This window comes from Bos indicus, chromosome 6 (assembly GCF_029378745.1).
Source record: "Bos indicus isolate NIAB-ARS_2022 breed Sahiwal x Tharparkar chromosome 6, NIAB-ARS_B.indTharparkar_mat_pri_1.0, whole genome shotgun sequence".
Taxonomy (NCBI): Eukaryota; Metazoa; Chordata; class Mammalia; order Artiodactyla; family Bovidae; genus Bos; species Bos indicus.
The window spans coordinates 16,588,697-16,608,913 of record NC_091765.1 but is presented as its reverse complement, the minus strand read 5'-3'; the positions used below and the strand labels follow the sequence as shown (position 1 = coordinate 16,608,913).

At 43.3% G+C, this 20,217-nt stretch overlaps 1 protein-coding gene across 3 annotated transcripts in view; it reads left to right on the top strand.

The window, feature by feature from the left end:
- The first annotated feature begins 553 nt into the window (after positions 1 to 553).
- The window catches only part of MCUB (mitochondrial calcium uniporter dominant negative subunit beta), a 95,715-nt gene continuing 76,051 nt past the window's right edge, over positions 554 to 20,217 (top strand). The window contains exons 1-2 of one of the 3 annotated variants that reach the window (XM_070791077.1): positions 562 to 869; positions 12,695 to 12,811. In XM_070791077.1, coding sequence (XP_070647178.1) covers positions 12,809 to 12,811 — 3 coding nt within the window. In that variant the 5' untranslated portion in view covers positions 562 to 869; positions 12,695 to 12,808. Of the gene's footprint in view, positions 870 to 12,694; positions 12,812 to 20,217 lie in introns of all 3 variants that reach the window. The other 2 variants (XM_070791078.1, XM_070791076.1) reach the window with 2 other exon arrangements.

The following is a 20,217-nucleotide window of genomic DNA, read 5'->3' as shown; positions in this document are numbered from 1 at the left end:
AACAAAATGTCTCCAAGTCAAACATGAGATCTCCCAATCACAGGGAAGACTAAGAACTTTCACCTCCTTCAGTTAAACCCGTGCTTCAAAGAAGAAGCCACTTGGGCTGTGGGAAAGACTGTCCCAAAGAGCTCTGGGTGGGTCACCATTTTAGTGAACCGCAAACCTCTGGGGCCTGGGACGACCGCAGCCCAACGCCTTAAGCCAACTGAGAGGTGGCGCCTCGGTGGACCTGCTTGTCTTCCTCCTCTCTGCTCAGTCCACGAGGGAAACTTCCACAGAGCCCCCGCCTCTCCCCAGATGGCCGTGGCTCTTCTCCGCTCACCCCGCCTCGCGGGCTGGAATGGAGCAGACGGCCCCTAGGGCACCGAGGACCCAGATTTACTCGCGAGTTTTGAAATCAGCCCGCAAGGTGCAAGGGGGCCAGCCGCCTTCATTCCAGAAAGGGCTTACGCGGCAAGGAGGCCGGCCCAGCATCCGCGCTCCCCCTCGAAACCCGAGATGCGGAGGGCGGCTCCCTCGCGCTTCATTTCCACCCCTCCCTCACCAGCTTTTCAAATTTTGGTCGGAGGAGAGAAAACAGCCTCGCGCCGGGGTGCGCGCGAAGACAAGCCGAGGGGAGACGGACACACCCTCCGGTCAGCCCTCCCCGCGCTGCGCGGCGCCAGGAGGCGGGGGCCTGGCGAGGCTGCGCCGACGGATAACGTCGGCTCCCAGCGGCAAGGCGCCGACGATGGCCCGTTGACTGGAGCAGGAGCGCTGCGCCCGGCGGGATGATGCTCCGGAGGGGCCCCTGGCCCTGGCGCGCGCGGCTGCTGCCGACCCCCGGAACCCAAGGCCATGCGCACCCGCGGCCGCCGATGCCCCAGGTAAGCCCAAGCCCGGGGCGAGGCAGGCGACCGGAAAACTTTGCGTGGGGCAAGTTCGGCGGGCGCGAAAGCCCGGCGGAGGGACATTCCCTGCGTTTTGCTGGCCCCTCCACCCGGCTCCGCGCGCGGGAGGACCCCCCGGCAAGTGGTCGCCCGGGCTGCGGACGCGGGCCGGGTGTCCACAACCGGAGTCACCCCCGGGAGCCCAGGGCGGCGGGGACGTGCGCCGGCGCATCACCTCGGTTAAGTTGGGGTGCAGGGACCGTGAGGCTGCGGCCCGGGGGTGGGGGGCAGCACAGATACCCCGGGAGGCAGTTTGTCCGCGTCTAGACTGCTGTCTGGAATAAGTTTTCAGAGCCGTTCTGCTGTCGGCTGGATCATCGGTGCCGAAGGGAGCTAAGGAAGCGGTAGGGCGAGCTGGAGTACTGCCCCGAGTGAGCACTGTGGTAGGAAAGCGAAATGTCCATCCTGAAAACCAGCAGCACCTCCCTTTCGAAGAGGAAAGAAAGACTCGCGTTTTGTTCCGAGACTCGAGAGACGGGTGAATCATGAGTGTGTGCTGGTGAGTAACAGTTGGCCTGACACGGTTGTATATGGTCTGTGTGGAACCGTCGCTTGGAGGAGGAGGGGCGAATGGATGTGCCCTAAAAGAGGCAAGGAAGACGGGGAGACAGTGCTGGTAGTAACTGGGATTGCGGCGGAGCGGATAGGAGCTCAGGTGCCCTAACTCCGAGCCTCATGAGCAAAGACAGACTTTTTAAATCGAGCCTTCCAGGTGTGTGCGGTTGGGGAGCGCGTGGTTTGAGTTTGAGTTCCTAACAGCGCCTCCCCACCTCATAAATCAGTTTCAGATTGTTAACGAGAAAAAGATGTGTTTTTTCCCTTCGGTTGTGCACTGTAAAAGAAAAGCGAAAAGTGATGCCGTAACCATTTTCTTGTCACTTTCACTTCCTGTTCATTTTTTTCTTTTTTCTTTTCCTCTCCAAGTCTCTCAGGGCTTAGAATGATGAAAAAAAAAAAAAAATCTTTAAATGCATTTTTAAATGCCTTCCCTGAAAGTTTGAAAGAGAATGAGGAAGGACATTTTGTTCCTTATAACTAGGAAAGGGGCAAACTTCTTAAGATGTGAAATGGTAGACTTAATTGGAGAGAGGCTTTTTTTCATTTTGTGAAATTTGTGTCTTAGTATAAATGTTGTACTTTACAGTCAAAAATATACCAAATAGTAAAGCAACCCAGTACAAGGACCGCCCCCCCCTTCATTATATACCATTTAAATTTAAATAACTGAGTCAGTTTTCTGTTAAATCCATTTAACATTTTGAGTAGAATGTTTATGGGTCCTCAGACTGGCTGCTGTCTCTCAGATTGTCAACTCTAAGCGTTTTTCTCCATGTTTCCCACCTGATGCTATCCAAGGAGTGCCATTGCATTCCCCAGCAGGAATTGGGTGCTCTTTTAAAGAGGTCGAAAATGATACCGTGGGGCTTACTTGGCTTAATTATAGGAGAACTCTGGTTAGCACTTTGCCTCTGTGTAATCATCTGAAGAAGCCTTATGTTTGTTTCTAATTTGCAGATTTTTAAGTCTTCACTGTGCTGTTAAGTCAATTTGCTGAACTTTAGAAATGGAAATGCTTCCATCGTTTTACTTGTCTAATTGAAGACCCCCAAAGAATAAAGAGAAGTTTTGGGTGTACTTCTTTATATGCTCTTCGAAATGTTACCTTGAAGAAACTGACAGAAATATCTTGGCTTCCTGGAGTTTTAGTTAGGGCTACTAAACCATTTTCTGTAAATCAAATTAACTGATTGTGAAGGACATATTTCATTCTAAGATCTCACTGATTTGTGATTGCCCCATTTGATATGAAAAGTCCTGTGACTAAAGACAAGCATTATTTCTCTTTATATCTTGTTGTAAACATTCAGATCCCTAGAGCTTCTGAAAGCAGCAGGAAAAAAAAAAAGTGATGTATGTGACCTGACAGCTCATAAAATCCTAGCTTGCAAGGACTTGTCATTAATAGTATCTCAAGTAAGCATTCCCAATTATATTTGGCCTTTTCTGAAAGTATGAATGTGCCTTACAGGAGCATTTGGTGACTAGAAAAATAGTTTATATGTTTCACATGGTAGGTGAGTAATTGCAAGTATTTGGGGGGTAGAAAGAAAGTTTGTCAACATGAGTATGTTTAGTATAGCTGAATTGCTTTTTAAAGGACACATTTAGTCTGAGGCATAAGAGAGCCAGAGCATGCTGTGTTGCCTTTGGCTGGGCATGGCCTAGCATCCACAGTCATGTTCCGGGGGTTGGGGGGAATGGGAGGGTGTCCCACATCTCTGCTTGTCTCCTGCGCTGGCCGAGTGGTTGTCGGGGCAGCCCACGGCTCCTGCTGGCCTTTCTGTTTTCTTCGAGGACACAGCTTCGAGTGATCATGCTGCCTAATGAATTAATCACTAAACAGAAAGTGCCTGCCTTATTGTGCCTTCCTTAATTTGGGTCTTCTGTTACTTAGCTGAAGAGATTCCCTGATGTGATTTCAAGCCACCAGCACTGTATGTGGGTCTCTACATAAGCTACGTTTAAAATTTTAAAAATCAAGTGTACTTTGCAGAGGAGTTAAGTATTGCCTATGCTTCCCCCCCCCCCAACCCCTAGAAACAAAGCATAAACATGTTTCAACTCAGTTGTGTCCAACTCTTTGTAGACCCCATGGATTGTAGCCCACTAGGCTCCTCTGTCCATGGAATTCTCAAGGCAAGAATACTGGAGTGGATAGCCATTCCCTTCTCCAGGGAATCTTCCCGATCCAGGGATCAAACCCTGGTCTGCAGTATTACAGGCAGATTCTTTACCATCTGAGGCACCAGGGAAGCCTTTAATGCCACCAGCAAATGTCAATTTAGAAGTTGTTTTCATCTTTAATAAACGTGTCATTCTTTTGATACTTTCCTCTGATTCTCTGTCACGTGTTTGTAATTGGCAAGTTATAGTGTATAATCCTGATTTCAGAGCTGTCTCCTGGTGACTGTACTTACACTGTGGAAAAGACATGGATGCTTTGGTCTCAAAGTAATTCTAGACCAATTTGCCTATTAAATGTTAAACATTGCTATTTTCCCTGCGCTTAGGTATTAGTGCTGGGTTTTATTATTTTTTTTTATTTTACTGTTTATTGCAAGGTAACAGGATTCTGTTTTACAGCAAGTTCTAAGTTGAAAAATCATTTTGTAGCTTGACAGATAAATATTCAATATTTGTTGAATGCGGTCCTTATGAAACTGCAGTAGAAAACCAGAGGCTAAATATTGGTTGATCAGTAGCTGTGTCAACGAAATGTGTTTACTTCATAGAATAAAAATGAGCAGCTAATTTCGTTGGTGTTAAGCAGTTGGAGCGTTTGACGGTCAACCCGGCCCTGCTGCCACTTAGCTCCTGACCTTAGCCAAGTCATTCAGCCTACATGAGCCTGTTTCACTCCCTTTTCAAAACAAGATTTGTCTAAGTGGTCTCAAAAGCCTTTTTCATCTCTCAAATTGCCATTTTATTATTTTTACCGTGGGTTGTAAATACACTGTTGAGTAAAATATTGTCAGTGTCAGAATGTCTTAGTGGTTGCAAATCCTCTTTTATGATCTTAGGCAGTCAGTAAAGTGGCAGTTTTAACTAATGATTTTAATAACTGTTTTCCCCTTTAAAAAGAAACTGGAATTTATTTGACACGGAGTGAGCATGGCATAGTAGTATTAGGAATTATGATTTGTCGTGTTCTAATACTTAATTCTGTCATTGCTAGTGATTTCATCTGTGAAATGTTGTTTTTCAAGAGAATCTAGCTTTAGAACCGTAAACCCATTATATAATAGACATCTTGGCCTAACCTACAGGCTATAAACCAATAGATATTAATAATAAAATAGCATTATCTGTGCTGTATTCGAGAAGTATTTGATTTTTGATCCCATTTAACTTACCACGGTATTAATTTTCCTGGTTTTTAAAACAAATGCCAGCTGTTTTTTCTGAACTACGTGTTTAGACTGCATGGTGTGGGATCCACCACCCAAATATTTTACTCAACTTTCTTCACTGGCATACCTTTTAAGAAACAGCACTGTAAAATGTGGTGGTCAGTTAAGAGGCGCCTTTTCCAAGGACCTAGGGAAGATCCTACTGTCTAGCCTTAGTCTTAGAATTGGGTTTCCCCTGAGCTGATTTGGGGTTTATTATGCACTCAGTGAAGTATATAGCCAGGGGTGTTCACGCTATGCTCTGGCTGCCAGAAAGCCTTGAGTCAGATTTTCAGTCCACCTTCTGCTGCTGCTGTTGCTAAGTCGCTTCAGTCGTATCCGACTCTGTGCAACCCCATAGATTGCAGCCCACCAGGCTCCCCCGTCCCTGGGATTCTCCAGGCAAGAACACTGGAGTGGGTTGCCATTTCCTTCTCCAACGCATGACAGTGAAAAGTGAAAGTGAAGTCACTCAGTTGTGTCCGACTCTTAGCGACCCCATGGACTGCAGCCTACCAGGCTCCTCCGTCCATGGGATTTTCCAGGCAAGAGTACTGGAGTGGGGTGCCATTGCCTTCTCCAACACACCTTCTAACAGATGTTAAAGATCTTATGACGTGCCTGCCTTTTATGTATTTACCATACTCATTTACTATACTCAGAGAGGTTTCATCATCTCTGCCTTCATTTTTCCTTCCATTCATATCTTAACCCATTTTTCTGTAATTAACTTTTAATGGGGAAAAGTGGTACATAAAGAAGGCTTTATTAAATTTTAAAAATCAGCTCTTTGGTGTTTTAAACAAATATGTTCAAAGGCTTCCCTAATGGCTCAGTGGGTGAAGAATCCACCTGCATTGCAGGAGACGTAAACGATCCCTGGATTTGACCCCACAGGTTTGATCCCTAGGATGGGAAGATTCCCCTGGGGGAGAAAACGGCAATCCACTCAGTATTCTTGCCTGGAAAATCTCATGGACTGAGAAGCCTGGTGGGCTACAGTCCAAAGGGTTGCCAAGAGTCAGACCCGACTGAGCGACTGAGCACAGCACCATTGATGACAGAAGCATGGCAGATCAGTCTGCTGTGCAGTCTCCTTGGTGCTTCACCCATAGAAAGTGCACCACACATATTGATTGTATTGTATTGAGTTGCCTTAAGGATCTACTTTTGATGCCATGGTTCTCTTTTTTGTTTTGAAACATAATTGACAAGTGTGATTGTCTCTTAAAGGCAATGGTACTGAGGTTGTTGACTCTCGTCTCACCTTTTTGCTTCTTACTACCCTTACCTGTCCTAAATCTTCCTAGCTCCTTCTTACCTCCACTGGGTAAGCCTCACCTGGGTAAAAAATAGAGTTTGGGTCAACTCTTTATTCTGAGTTTCCTTTTTAACTCATAAATGGTGCCATTTGATTTTACATCGTTTTTACCTTTGTTTACAGGAACAGAAAGCGTGCAGTCCAGGCATTTGTTCAGCAGCTTTTTGGGGGACAATTAGAGCTCTATCTAGGATTCATCAGCTCGATGCTGATGAGAAGTGATGTGTGAAACCTGCACTGTCAACAGAGTCCATTGAAGAGACTTCTCTAAATAGATTTGAGGGCAGGAAATAGGGAACAGTGGAGAGGCAAGAAATGGAGCAAGAGTTGAAATCACAATAGCCTGTGCGCAGAATCAAGAAGTGGCATGAAACATTGAACCTCATATCAGGAAACTGACAGATGCACAGTTTATTGTGGCAAACTTAAGGGCAGAAAAAGTCTTCAAGATTGACCAGGGTCACAATGAGTCTGGCTTTTCTACCCTAGGTTCTTATTACCTGATTGAGTAAGGTGGTTTGGTTTATAAAACTGCTGTGGACACAGGTGGTAATTTTAGTATATTTAACTCCACTGGGAACTCGCAGTTATTTTGTTGTTGTAGGAGTGTTTTTATACTGAATGTGCTGCTTAAATTACATTTCTGAGACTAAAGGATGAATTCTCTTATCTTAAAGCCATTAGGTATGACAGTAAAAATAAATGCCCTTAGCCTGATTGGAGGAAAGAAGTTATACATTTTCTTGACAAATCCTTGTTATTTTTCTGACTGCATGTTTATTTGTGTGTGTGTGTGTTCATGTGTGGCTGTCTCTTTGTGTCAGATATTTTGTTTGTTTTGGTATGAGTTTCACTGGTAGCTCAGTTCAGTTGCTTAGTCACGTTTGACTCTTTGCGACCCTATGGACTGCAACACGCCAGGCCTCCCTGTCTATCACCAACTCCTGGAGTTTACTCAGATTTATGTCCATTGAGTTGGTGATGCCATCCAACCATCTCATCCTCTGTCGTTCACTTCTCCTCCTGCCTTCAATCTTTCCTAGCATCAGAGTCTTTTCCAATGGAGGCCAAAGTATTGGAGTTTCAGCTTCAGCATCAGTCCTTCCAGTGAATATTCAGGACTGATTTTCTTTAGGATGGACTGATTGGATCTCCTTGTAGTCCAGGGGACTCTCAAGAGTCTTCTCCAACAGCACAGTTCAAAAGCATCAATTCTTTGGCACTCAGCTTTCTTTATAGTCCAACTCTCACATCCATACATGAGTACTGGAAAAACCATAGCTTTGACTAGATGGACTTTTGTTGGCAAAGAAATGTCTCTGCTTTTTAATATGCTGTCTAGGTTGGATATAACTTTTCTTCCAAGGAGCAGGTGTCTTTTAATTTCATGGCTGCAGTCACCATCTGCAGTGATTTTGGAGCCCCCCCAAAATAAAGACAGCCACTGTTTCCACTGTTTCCCCATCTATTTGCCATGAAGTGATGGGATCAGATGCCATGATCTTAGTTTTCTGAATGTTGAGTTTTAAGCCAACTTTTTCACTCTCCTTTCACTTTCACCAAGAGGCTCTTTAGTTCTTCTTTGCTTTCTGCCATAAGGGAATCTGTAGAAAATCTGCAATCATCTGCATATCTGAGGTTATTGATATTTTTCCCAGCAGTCTTGATTCCAGCTTGTGCTTCATCCAGCCCAGCATTTCTTATGATGTATTTTGCATATAAGTTACACAAGCAGGATGACAATATACAGCCTTAACATACTCCTTTCCCGATTTGGAACCAGTCTGTTGTTTCATGTCCAGTTCTAACTGTTGCTTCCTGACCTGCATACAGATTTCTCAGGAGGAAAGTAAGGTGGTCTGGTATTCTCATCTCTTTAAGAATTTTCTACAGTTTGTTGTGATTCACACAGTCAAAGGCTTTCGCATAGTCAATAAAGCAGAAGTAGATGTTTTTCTGGAACTCTCTTGCTTTTTCGATGATCCAATGGATGTTGGCAATTTGATCAATGGCTCCTCTACCTTTTCGAAATCCAGCTTGAACACTAGTAGATGAATGGGATATTTGAAGAGGGGATTTTTAAAAGCTGTTGATGAAAACTGCTTTTTCAGCCAGTAATGTAGCTGAAATACAAGTGTGCATTTTTATTAGAGAGACTGACAGTAATGTGACCATAAACCTGAAATTTTGTTTTAGAAACTGTGTGCAAACAGAACAGCCTAGTGCTGGCTGTCTAAGCCCTTGCTTGAGGATGTTTGTCATGGCGTTTTACAGTCTGATGACTCATTTCTGTAACTCTGCTTTGGGAATGTTTCAGAGAATGTACCATGTATCAGTTTTCATTTTTTCAGGCGAATGTATGGTTTACTTTGTAATATTTATTTACTATGTAATATGTAATATGTATTTACTATGTAAATACGCTTTTGTGGGTTTGCTGTTAGTGAAACCAAGGTAAGCAAGCTTTGAACATAAGCTACAGTTGACCCAGAAATCATGTGTTTTCATCTCTCCAGTCCCAGTTGCTACTGCATGCTCTGCAAGGCCCACATCAGCCACAAGGGACTCCTACCTCTTCTTGTCGCTTGTCCCTGTGGCCTTTATGACGTTCCTCTGGCAACGTTGCCCCTGATCACTCTCTCTTTCACCTTTTTGAAGTCTCATCCTCCAAGGCTGAGTTCCAGTACCCGCCCACCCTACCCCAGTCTTTATGCAGTCTCTGTAGGTCTCTGCCAGCAGAATTAATTACACTTCCTTTTCACTCCCATAGTACCTGCTGTACTGGAGAAGGGAATGGCAAACCACTTCAGTGTTCTTGCCTTGAGAACCCCATGAACAGTATGAAAAGACTTCACTCTAACCTGCATTAGCATTAGTTGGGTTCATATGATTTTCCCATGTGGATTCTCTCAGCCCTTTGTGGTCAGAACTGTTTCTCCTGATCTCTGGCTTCTGCCCTGTCACAGTAGGTACATAATAAATGCTTATTGGGTAGAGGAATGAAGGGCTGAATGATAAAGAACTCAATATTATGTAGGTTACCTTCATGGTACATTCTCTCCAGATCTGACCTTCTCAATTTCCTCTTCCCCACTGACTCCAGCCAGGGAGACACCTAAAGTATTCTTACCTACCTCTTGAGATTTGACCCTTGAATGTTGAAGATTGTTTTAAGGTTAATCAAAATAATCTTCATATATCATATTTATATTAAAGCTGTGGTTTTCAAGTAGATTTTGGTTCATTGTTTTGTTTCAGATATGCTTTCATGTTAGGCTTTTTAAAGGAAAGTCAACATGCTTTAATGAAACATAAATTTTGTCAGGATAGCCTGGCGAGTGTTTTCTTGGCTGTTCTGTAAGTGTGGTGGTGATTTTGGGTGATTCCTTACATTAGGGAAGGCAGCGCTTTTCTCTACTGATGAGGATGTTCGTAAATGGAATTCTTAGCGCATTAAATCATATTGGTTTTTGTTTTGTAACATGCTATTTTGTGATTGCCCAAAATTATTAGTGTTGATACTAAAAGCTTTGGAGAAGAAAATGGCAACCCACTCTAGTATTCTTGCCTGGAAAATTCCATGGACAGAGGAACCTGGAGGGCTACAGTCCATGGGGTTGCAAAGAGTCAGCCACGACTGAGCACATCAGCACTAAAAACTTAATCATTAAAACTTCAATAATTTAAAATGATAATCCCCTTAAAATCCATTATGAAGTGGGAGTTGTGGTTCGTGCTAGGTCTGAAAGCTTGCAAAAAAGATCCTTAAAAATTACATGGAAGACAACGTAGCTATACATAAAAGAGATACATGTTTATTCACCATTTGGCTTACGAGAGTCAAATATCAGAGACAGTAAATACTGGAAGAATTCAGAGAAGAAACAGCATTAGAAATTGAAGAGATGAAAAGAGGTGAGATTTCAACTAAGCTCTGAGAGCAGGGGGTGAGGAAGAGGTTAGCAGACACATCTAGAGTAGGAAGAAGGGGTATAAGCACAGAGAGTTGGACTCTCAGAGGAACTGGGGGTCTAGTAGGCCCTCTGATCAGGTGGCAGGAAGCTTTCTCTGTGAAGTATGGTCCTTGATTTGACTTGGACTAGAGTTTTAGATGCCTATGTTAAAACCTTGTAGAAATTATGTTTATTAAATTAAAGTGTATCACAAACTGATATCCTGTAGTTGGACATTGATTCCTAAGGTGTTAATAGATGATATAGAAGAAACAAATTGCCTGCTCTTTTAAGTCTGAAGAATTCTGGGCTAAGCCATACCAAGTTAGACGTGTTCCTTCGCTACACACCTTTGCTGTTGGGCATCAGAACAATCTGAGAGTGGGAAGGAAGTTGATCACAGCCCTCTGTTACTCCATAGCATTCCTAATAGCTTCTCTCAGAAGAGTGGTCTGTAGGACACAATTTGGGGAACACTGCACTAAAAAATTCGATTGGGGATGGAATATGTTGGAAAAAACAGGTGAAATCCTCCTAGGTCCTAGCCTGCTTCCTCTGGCATCACTGTCTTGGCACTCTGGCTCTAGTGTATTGGACCATTCTGAAATGTGATGTTCTTCAGCCTTCTTTGCAGCCAGCACATGACTAAGTTCTGGATAGCCCACATGGCATAAATGTGTAATTTCTGGTCTACATCCTTAATTGGGAGACTGATTTCTGTTCTTTGTTCTACGTTTTTCTCCCTCCCATGGGCTGGAATGTGGATGTGGAAGGGATGGGCCAGCTGGACCCTGTGGAGGCACATCACCCTCTAGGTGATGGTGGAACAACTAGATAGAAGGAACCTGGATCCCTGGAAGGCATTAATGTCCTCTTTCCCTCCACTGCCTACCTACCAGAAAAGGAAACATTTCTGGAGCCCCATGTGCTTTTCAGTCTCTTTGTTACAATAGCTTAGCTTGTGCCTTATCTTGTCCAGTGGAAGAGCAGCCCGGCTGGAAGTCTCTGAATGGAGAGATTAAAGCAGAAGAGAGAGAAAAATGGGGAGACGAGCCAGAGAAGTTATGAGGCGGATGCTGTTGGAGGCTCTCAGAAAGCAGTACTCCAGATGCCCAAAGCATCGTTGCCAGTGAAACCTGAAGTTGAAAAACAATATACGGATGGAATATGTTTTATAGACTGTAACAGTTTACCTTGTGCTGCCTTCATCCGCTATGCAGCCGCTCCATTCCTGGTTAAAAGTCTTCCTTTGGCTTCATCATTTTCATAAAACCTGTCGTGATTACTAGATGGAAATCACCTTTCCTCCTTTTTTTGAAATTGAGATATATTTGATCTATAACATTACATTAGTTTTAGGTGTATAACATAATATGATATTTGTATGTATTACGAAAAGATCATCACAGTAAGTCCAGTTAACATCCATCACCATACATAGTTACAAGTGTTTCTTCACATAATGAGAATTTTTAGGACTTACTGTTAACAACTTTCAAATACACAATGCAGCATTATTAACTGTAGTCACCATGCTGTGCATCACATGCCCAGGACTTATTTATTATATAGCTAGAAGTTTGTATCTTTTGGTCTCCTTCATTCATTTTACCCACCCCTCAAAGAGCAGTACTTCCTTCTTGTTATGGCCAAATAATATTCCATTGCAGTGTCATTATCCATTCATCCACTGATGGACAGTAAGCTTATTTCCATGTCTTGGCTACTGTAAATAATGCTGCAGTGAGCATAGAGGTGTAGATATCTTTTCTAATTGGTGTTTTCAAATTGCTGGATCATAGGGTAGTTCTATTTTTAATTTTTTGAGGGCCCACCATACTGTTTTCTGTAGTGACCGCACCAATTTATGTGCCCACTGACAGTGCACAAGGGTTCCCTTTTCCTTACATCCTCTCCAATACTTATTTCTTGTCTTTTTGAATGGAGTCATTCTAATAGGCGAGGCTTCCCTGGTGGCACAGTGATAAAGAATCCCCCTACCAATGCAGGAGACTCAAGAGATCCGGGTTCAATCCCTGGGTTGGGAAGATCCTCTGGTGTAGGAAATGGCAACCCATTCCAGTATTCTTGCCTAAAAAATTCTAGGGACAGAGGAGCCTGGTGGGCTATAGCCCATGGGATTGCCAAGAGTTGAACATGATTGAGCATGCATGCATGCAGGCACCATTCTAACAGGTTGAGGTGATTCTTTGTTGTAGTTTTGATTTCCATTTCTCTAATGATTAGTGATGTTGAGCACCTTTTCATGTCCATATTAGCCATCTGTATATCTTCTTTGGGAAAATGTATATTCAGATCCTCTGCCCATTTTTTCCCTATCTTTCCTTCCTGTGTCTGCCTAGTTGACTCATTTTACTACTCATTAGGGCTTTTTGTGTATATATCTTACCAGCATGAGTACTCATTTTCTATGTACACTAATAACTCCTGAAGAGTAAGTAGCATATCTTTTATATCCTTGGTAACATGTATATACATATATATGTTTGTTTATCTTTGGTTTTCTTATTCTGCTAGTTCGGGTGCTTGTAATGGTGCTAACTGAATGAGGCATAAGAAGATAACTGCCATTGTCTTTATGAGAAATGATGTTGGCCTGTACCAGCTGTTGGTAAACTTGTAAAGGTCCAGATGGTAAGTATTTTAGTCTTTGCAGCCTGTGATGTCACAGCTACTCAGTGTTGCCATTGCAGTACAAAAGCTGTGTAATAGGGCATGGCCATGTTCCAATAAACTTTATTTACAAAAATGGCAATAGGCCAGATTTGGCCCATAGACCATAATTTGCCAGTCCCTAATCGGTAGCCCCCATTTTTGGCAGTAGTCATAGAGATGCTATTCTAGGCGATGAATCTGGATTTAGCAACCCAGTATATGTATAATGGGATGAGACCAGTGACTTCATTAGTAAGGAACAACCACAAAGTCCTGGTCACTGTACATGGAGCTAAAATAACAGGAACTGGTAGAACGGACAAACAAGAGGAAGAATATGGAAACATGTAGGAATTCCAGCAGTTTTCCGTGATCAGGCTGGTACCTAACCATGAAGCCATGTGTCTGGCACTTGAGAGCAGGGAAAGAATCCATGGCTGGGACTAAGATGATGAGCTGCCATCTGAAGCCAAAGGAAGAATCACAGTTCTGGGGTGAGTTCTCATTCCTGTGGGAGATGTGGCATGATGGGTGAGAAGGTGAAGATGTGGCTGAGTGATGTTCAAGAGGCAGTGCCCTGGCTCAGGGTTTATTCCAGTAGGTTATTTCCCTTTGGGATTATTAAACCATGGACGCCACTTATTTTTTGTCTGAACCCAGTGTTAGAGTTTGCAGTCATTATGTATGTTTCTCCTCACTTTTCCTTTCGCAGAAGGTTTGATGCAGGATACAGGAAGCTTGGGGCTGGTGCGCTGGGATGACACAGAGGGATGGTACGGGGAGGGAGGTGGGAGGGAGGTTCAGGATGGGGAGCACGTGTACACCCGTGGCGGATTCATGTTGATGTATGGCAAAACCAATACAATATTGTACAGTAATTAGCCTCCAATTAAAATAAATAAATTTATATTTTAAAAAACCCAATAAATTACAAAAAAAAAGGAATTTTCTGTTACCTAAGCTGTTCTGCTGAAACAAAAGACCCAACAGTCCATGAACTTCTGTATGCTTTAAGTCACTCTTCCCTCTCTCAGGAAATGCATCTGCAGTAAGCTTTGCAGGTCAGCGGTAACTGCTCCATGTAGTTGCTCAGGGACCCTAACCTGACCAGTCCCTCTGCCGTCTTCAGAATGTGGCTTCCAAACTCAAAAGAGCGTGGAAGGGTTTTTTCAAGGCGTTACAGGCTGGGCCTGGCAATGCCACATAATGCTGGTGCTCATGTTCCATTGAATATTTCATTGAATGGGTCAGATGCCACCCTGAGCTGCCAGGGGGGCTGAGAGATGTGCTGGGTGGGAACCACATTCCAGCGAACACATGAAAAGCGTGGGAAAAGGGAGATCGAATTTTAGTGGGCGTTTAGCTTTTTGGCTGCAGTCCCCCTTGGCCAGAAACAGGACAGTTTTGCTTTTTGTGGGCGCTGAATTGTCAAGGCTCTATTCTGCCTTGTTTGTATGGTATTCTTCAGCAGCAGAGATTTTCAGAGAAACTTTATTTCCCCCTGGAAAACTTAAAAAGGAAATGCTGGAAATGGAGCATTTTTAATTTGGGTTAGAGCAGGAACATTTGACACCTGGTCGGCTTCATATGAGCTGCCCTCAGGGCTGCAAGTCAATAGGAAAGGGTGTGGTCTCACTTATACTTGTTAAACTAAGGAAAAGAGAAAAGTAAATTCTAATGGTTCAATTAGGATTTGAAGCCAAGTTTGTGCAGTGACACCTGATGAGGAAAAGAGGTGAAGATGCTGACAATGTAAGTCTCGGGGAAGGACTTACTGTAGAGGAATTATGGTCATTAATAGATAAAGGAGCTGTAGTGAAAGTTATGAAGTATCGTGCATATCTAATATTTGAGTTTAGTGGCACTTTGTAGGCTAACCTATTATAAATATGGTCTAAAACAGGGAAATCTTAAATAGATGCGAGTGTGTGTTAATCAGTCATGTCCGACTCTTTGTGACCTCATGGACTATAAGCCACTAGGCTCCTCTGTCCATGGAATTCTCCAGGCAAGAATACTGGAGTGGGTTGCCATTTCCTTCTCCAGGGGATCTTCCCAACCCAGGGATTGAACCTGGGTCTCTGGCATTGGGGGCAGACTCTTTACTGACTGAGCCACCAGGGAAATAGATGCTTAGGATGGTTGAAAGATGGCAACTGAGTCTTAGAGTAAACTGTATCTTAGTATATAACATAATGGCTTCCCAGGTGGCTCAGTAGTAAAGAATTGGCCTGCCAAGTTGGAGATGGAGGTTCGATCCCTGGGTCAGGAAGATTCCCTAGAGGAGGGCATGGCAACCCACTCCAGTATTATTGCCCGGAGAATCCTAGGGACAGAGGAGCCTGGAGGGACTGCAGTCCATGGGGTCACAGAGTCGGACATAACTTAGCGACTAAACAACAACTACAATATAACATAATACTGAGACTAATCTACCATAGGTCAGGACATATTCAAAAAGAGTTATTCATAGGACCTTGTATAATGTCTCCTCACCACATTATTTACTGAATCACATCTTTGTAATCACAGACTTTTAAATTTTAATTTGTCAGGTTTAGTGATACCACTGCTAAGTCACTTCAGTTGTGTCCGACTCTGTGCGACCCCAGAGACGGCAGCCCACCAGGCTCCCCCGTCCCCGGGATTCTCCAGGCAAGAACACTGGAGTGGGTTGCCATTTCCTTCTCCAATGCATGAAAGTGAAAAGTGAAAGGGAAGTCGCTCAGTCGTGTCCGACTCTTAGCAACTCCATGGGCTGCAGCCCACCAGGCTCTTCCATCCATGGGATTCTCCAGGCAAGAGTGCTGGAGTGGGATGCCATTGCCCAGTGATACCACTGTGGAAAGTAAAGTGTTAGTCGCTTAGTCGTGTCTGGCTCTTTGAGACCCCATGGACTGTAGCCCTCGGGGCTCCTCTGTTCATGGAATTCTCCAGGCAAGAATGCTGGAATGGGTTCACATTTCCTTCTCCAGGGGATCTTCCTGACCTAGGGATCGAACCTGGGTCTTCTGCAGTGGCATGCAGTTTCTTTACCATCTGAGCACCAGCGAAGCCCAATAGCACTATTGATCAACCTTAAATGCAAAACTTTGACTTTGGAATATTAGAAATGTTTTACTTTCTCATTGCTTTTCATGCATTTCAACACAGTTATTGCTTTATATAATGAAGGACAAGATTTTCATAGATTCCTATACATTCCTTGAACTTGGACAATATATTGTCCATGAAACAGTAAATGAGACTTTAATGAAAGAGTTGTTCAAAGGGCTATTTTGGGAGCCAGAGAATTTATGCCTTTGAACTCTGGTGTTGGAGAAGACTCTAGAGAGTCCCTTGGACTGCAAGGAGATCAAACCAGTCAATCCTAAAGGAAGTCAACCCTGAATTTTCATCGGAAGGACTGATGATGAAGCTGAAGCTCCAGTACTTTGGCCACCATTGGAAAAGACCCTGATGGAAAGACCCTGGAAAGCTTGAAGGCAGGAGGAGAAGGGGATGACAGAGGATGAGATGGTTGGATGATATCACCAACTAGATGGACATGAGTTTGAGCAAGCTCCTGGAGATGGTGATGGTCAGGGAAGCCTGATATGCTGCAGTCCATGGGGTTGCAAAGAGTCAGACATGACTGAACAACTAAGCATAGCACACAGCACATTGCTTTAAGAATAGTAGGGGAAAAAAACAATTTAGCAGTGCTAGAAGAAAGCAGTCTCTCTCTTGATGGGGGAGAAGGAAGCATACGATCAGTAAATCCTACTTGATAGTTGTGTGCAGAGATCTGGGCGTTTCAGTTGACCCGCAAGCCACCTTTGAACACTGAATTTCCAGAATGCTAGTGTGGCTCCTAACTCATTGAAGGGAGATGCAGAGTGTTAATCACAAGCAGTAGTCCTGTTACACTGCACCAGGCTGTCAGACCATAGGAGGAATTATGTTTTGTTACTGGGGCAGGGCTTTGGAAGGGATGCTGCCAAGCTGGTGGGAGGGAGGTGCATCCAGAAGGCGGTTAAGATGATAAGGATTTATATCAGAGATGATTAAAGGGACTAGATGTGCTTAATCTGGTGAAAAGAAGGTAAAGCAGAAGCAAAATCTTTGTTTTCAAACATCGGAGAAGGTATGTGAAAGATTTGTCATTCTGTGTTGCTTCAGAGCAAGGAAATCACTCCTAAGATTGGGCAGAAATGGTGGGCAGAGTTCAGCTTAGTTTAAGAAATCACATATATTCTGCCTATTCACTGCTTTTAATTGAAGTGTAGTTGATTTACAATCTTATGTTTGAGATGATTTGGTATTTTTATATGCTCCATTCAGAGTTATTATAAAATGTTGGGAATATAAAATATATTCCCTGTACTGTACATCTTTATATCTTATTTTAGACCTATTAGCTTATACCTCTCAGTCCCCTTCACTTACCTTGCCCCTCCCCTAACCCCTCTCCCCACTGGTAACCACTAGTCTGTTTTCTGTATCTGTGAGCCTGTTTTTGTTATATTCATTGTTTTATTTTTTGGATTCCACATATAAATGAAAAGACAGTATTTGTTTTTCTCTGACTCATTTCGCTAAACATAATACTCTCCAGGTCCATCCATTTTGTTACAAATGGAAAGTTTTCTTTCTTTTTTATGGCTGAGTAATGGTCCATTATATATTTATGTGCTGCATCTTCTTCGCCCATTCATCTGTTGATACACTCTGAGGTTGCTTCCGTATCTTAGCAACTATAAATAATGCTGCTGTGAACATTGGAGTGCATATGTTTTCAAACTAGTGTTTTCATTTTCTTCTGATTTATACCAGGAAGTGGAATTGCTAGATTATGTAATAGTTCTGCTTTTAACTTTTTTTGAGATCCTCCATACTGTTCTCCATAGTGGCTATTCCAATTTACATTTCTACCAACAGTGTACTAGGGTTCCCTTTTTCCATATTCTCACCTGCATTTATTTTTGTTGTCTTTTTGATAATAGTCATTCTGACAGGGGCAAGATGATACAGCTCATTGTGGTTTTGATTTTCGTTTCCGTGATTAGTGATGTTGTTGAGCATCTTTTCATGTGCCTGTTGGCCATTTGTATGTCTTCCCTGGAAATATGTCCATTCGGGTCTTCTGTCCATTTTTAAATCAGATTGCTTTTTTTAATATTGAGTTGTAGGAGCTCTTTGTATAGTTGGGATATTAGTGCCTAATCAAACATCATTTTCAAATATATTGTCTCGCAGTAGGATGTCTTTTTGTTTCCGTTGATGCGTGATGTCTGATTAGATCCCACTTGTTCATTTTTGTTTTTGTTTTCCTTTCCCAAGGAGACAAAGTCAAAAAATATTGCTGGGACTTATGTCAAAGAATGTACTGTATATGTTTTCTTCTGGGATTTTTGTGGTTTCTGGTCTTAGACCTTTAATCCATTTTGAGGTTATTTTTGTTTATGGAGTGAGAAAATGTTCTAATTTCCTTGTTTTACACGTGCCTGTTTTCTCAGCATCTCCTATTGAAGAGACTGGGTAGACTGCTCTTTGAATTATCAGACAAACCTCAAGCGGAAGCTAGAGAGCACTGGAGGAGCCTCTGGTGCTGCAGGAGCCTGCTCAGTGCGAAAACGGGGAACAGGAAGCAAAACTCCTTTTCCTCCCACAGTGCCTCTTCAGCACCTCCCACTCACAGAACTTGAGGGCCAACCATCAAAGGAAAAACAGTGGAAGAACTCAGGTTCATGTTCATAGAGCAGTGAAAGAGGGTGAATCTGGAGCTTATAGGCGTGAGCGTCTGGCCATCACAGGCGGGGCAAGGCAACGCCTGTGCAGTGCTTGCAGTGCTTGCAGTGCGGCCGCACTCGTCGGGCAGGCCAAGGTGCGCTGGGAGACAGGCCAGGCTGCGGTTGGCGCGGGTAAAGCAGTGGTCGCTTTGATTTACAGTGCGATCGCCTAGACCAGGAATCGGGGAACTTAACTGTTTTAGGAACAGAGAGTGCGATCCAAATGGGAGCAGGTAAGGCAGAGAGAGATTAAAAAAAAAAGTATGAGACGTGTAAGTGCAGGGGGCAGTTAGACTGATAGATAGGACGGCAAGGGGTGAACGGTGGAGAAACCTAGAAGTAGGCTGAAGTGGGGGTGGTTAAAACCTGAGTGGGGTCCAGGTCAAAATGGGAGGTCAGCTGAGGTGAACTCTGAGGTTCCTTTCATATCTATTGTTCTGTGTCTCTCAGGTCCACAGCCTCTGATATTCGTCACAGAGTCAGAAACTGCTGTAGCCTGAGGGTTGATAAACCCAAACATTTAGCTAAATATTGGTCCATTGCTGTATATCCCTTGCTGACCACCCCTGCCATCGGCCTTCCCCACCAAGAAGCTTCGGATTGCTGATAGTGTATTAACTACTTAGCTGAGGTGGTTTGTGTTTTGACTTTTTATGTAAATGATATTAATCTTTCTGTGAAGGCTTGGGTTTATGTTTGCTGTGAGGTTTTGCTGGAAGTGACCCGGGTGTGCTGTTGACAACTGGTGTCCACTGAAGCTTTAGGCGGGGATGCTCTTCTAACAGGCTGTAACAGTTTTTCACATGCAAAATTCACTTTATAATGAATCTAGGCAGTTTCATTTAATTAGTTATTCTACTTAGTGGGATTGTGCCTCCATTTAATTAGCGAAGTCTGAATTTGTGGCAGTGACTAAGCTTTGTAATCAACAGTTGTTTTGATGCCTTGCAGTTATGTGGAAACATCCAAGTGTAACCTCTCTTGCAGAGTAATTATATCACCTGAATGTATCTTTGGAACAGAATTAGGATGAAATATGTTATTATTTTTAATTATCCTGCTTACTGAAAGCTGTTAGATCTTAGAAAAGGTTTCATAGGCACAGCAGTGATTGTTAAAACTACCAGTATTATATTTTAGCATAGTAATGGTCTTGGTTTTGAAATTTTAGGAACCGCTTTTGTGGTCTCAGCTAGTCAGCTTGCTTTCTCTGGAAATTTCCTTGCTCTTAAATACATGGTTATAACAGAATTGGTCATCTTAGTAGAACAAGGCTTTCACTCAGTTGGTCACCTGACTGAGGAAAGTGGCTTGCGTGCAGGATTACCATCTCTGCTGCTGCTCCTTTGAATATGGAGTTACACACTTGGAGCTGCTCGGTAATGATCATTTTCTATCATGTGTACCTGGAAGCAGTGCAGAGCATTTTGTAGTGATAAAGCAGAATGACACTGACATGCAGAGAAAAGGAGGAATGAAACATGGATCAAGAGGACTTCCTAATCTCAGTGTGACACTCCAGTCCCTAGTTCTAGTCCATTCCCAAGGCTCAGCTGAATCCTTAATTTAGGCCACATGAGAGACTGCAGCCATGAAATTAAAAGACTTAATTTA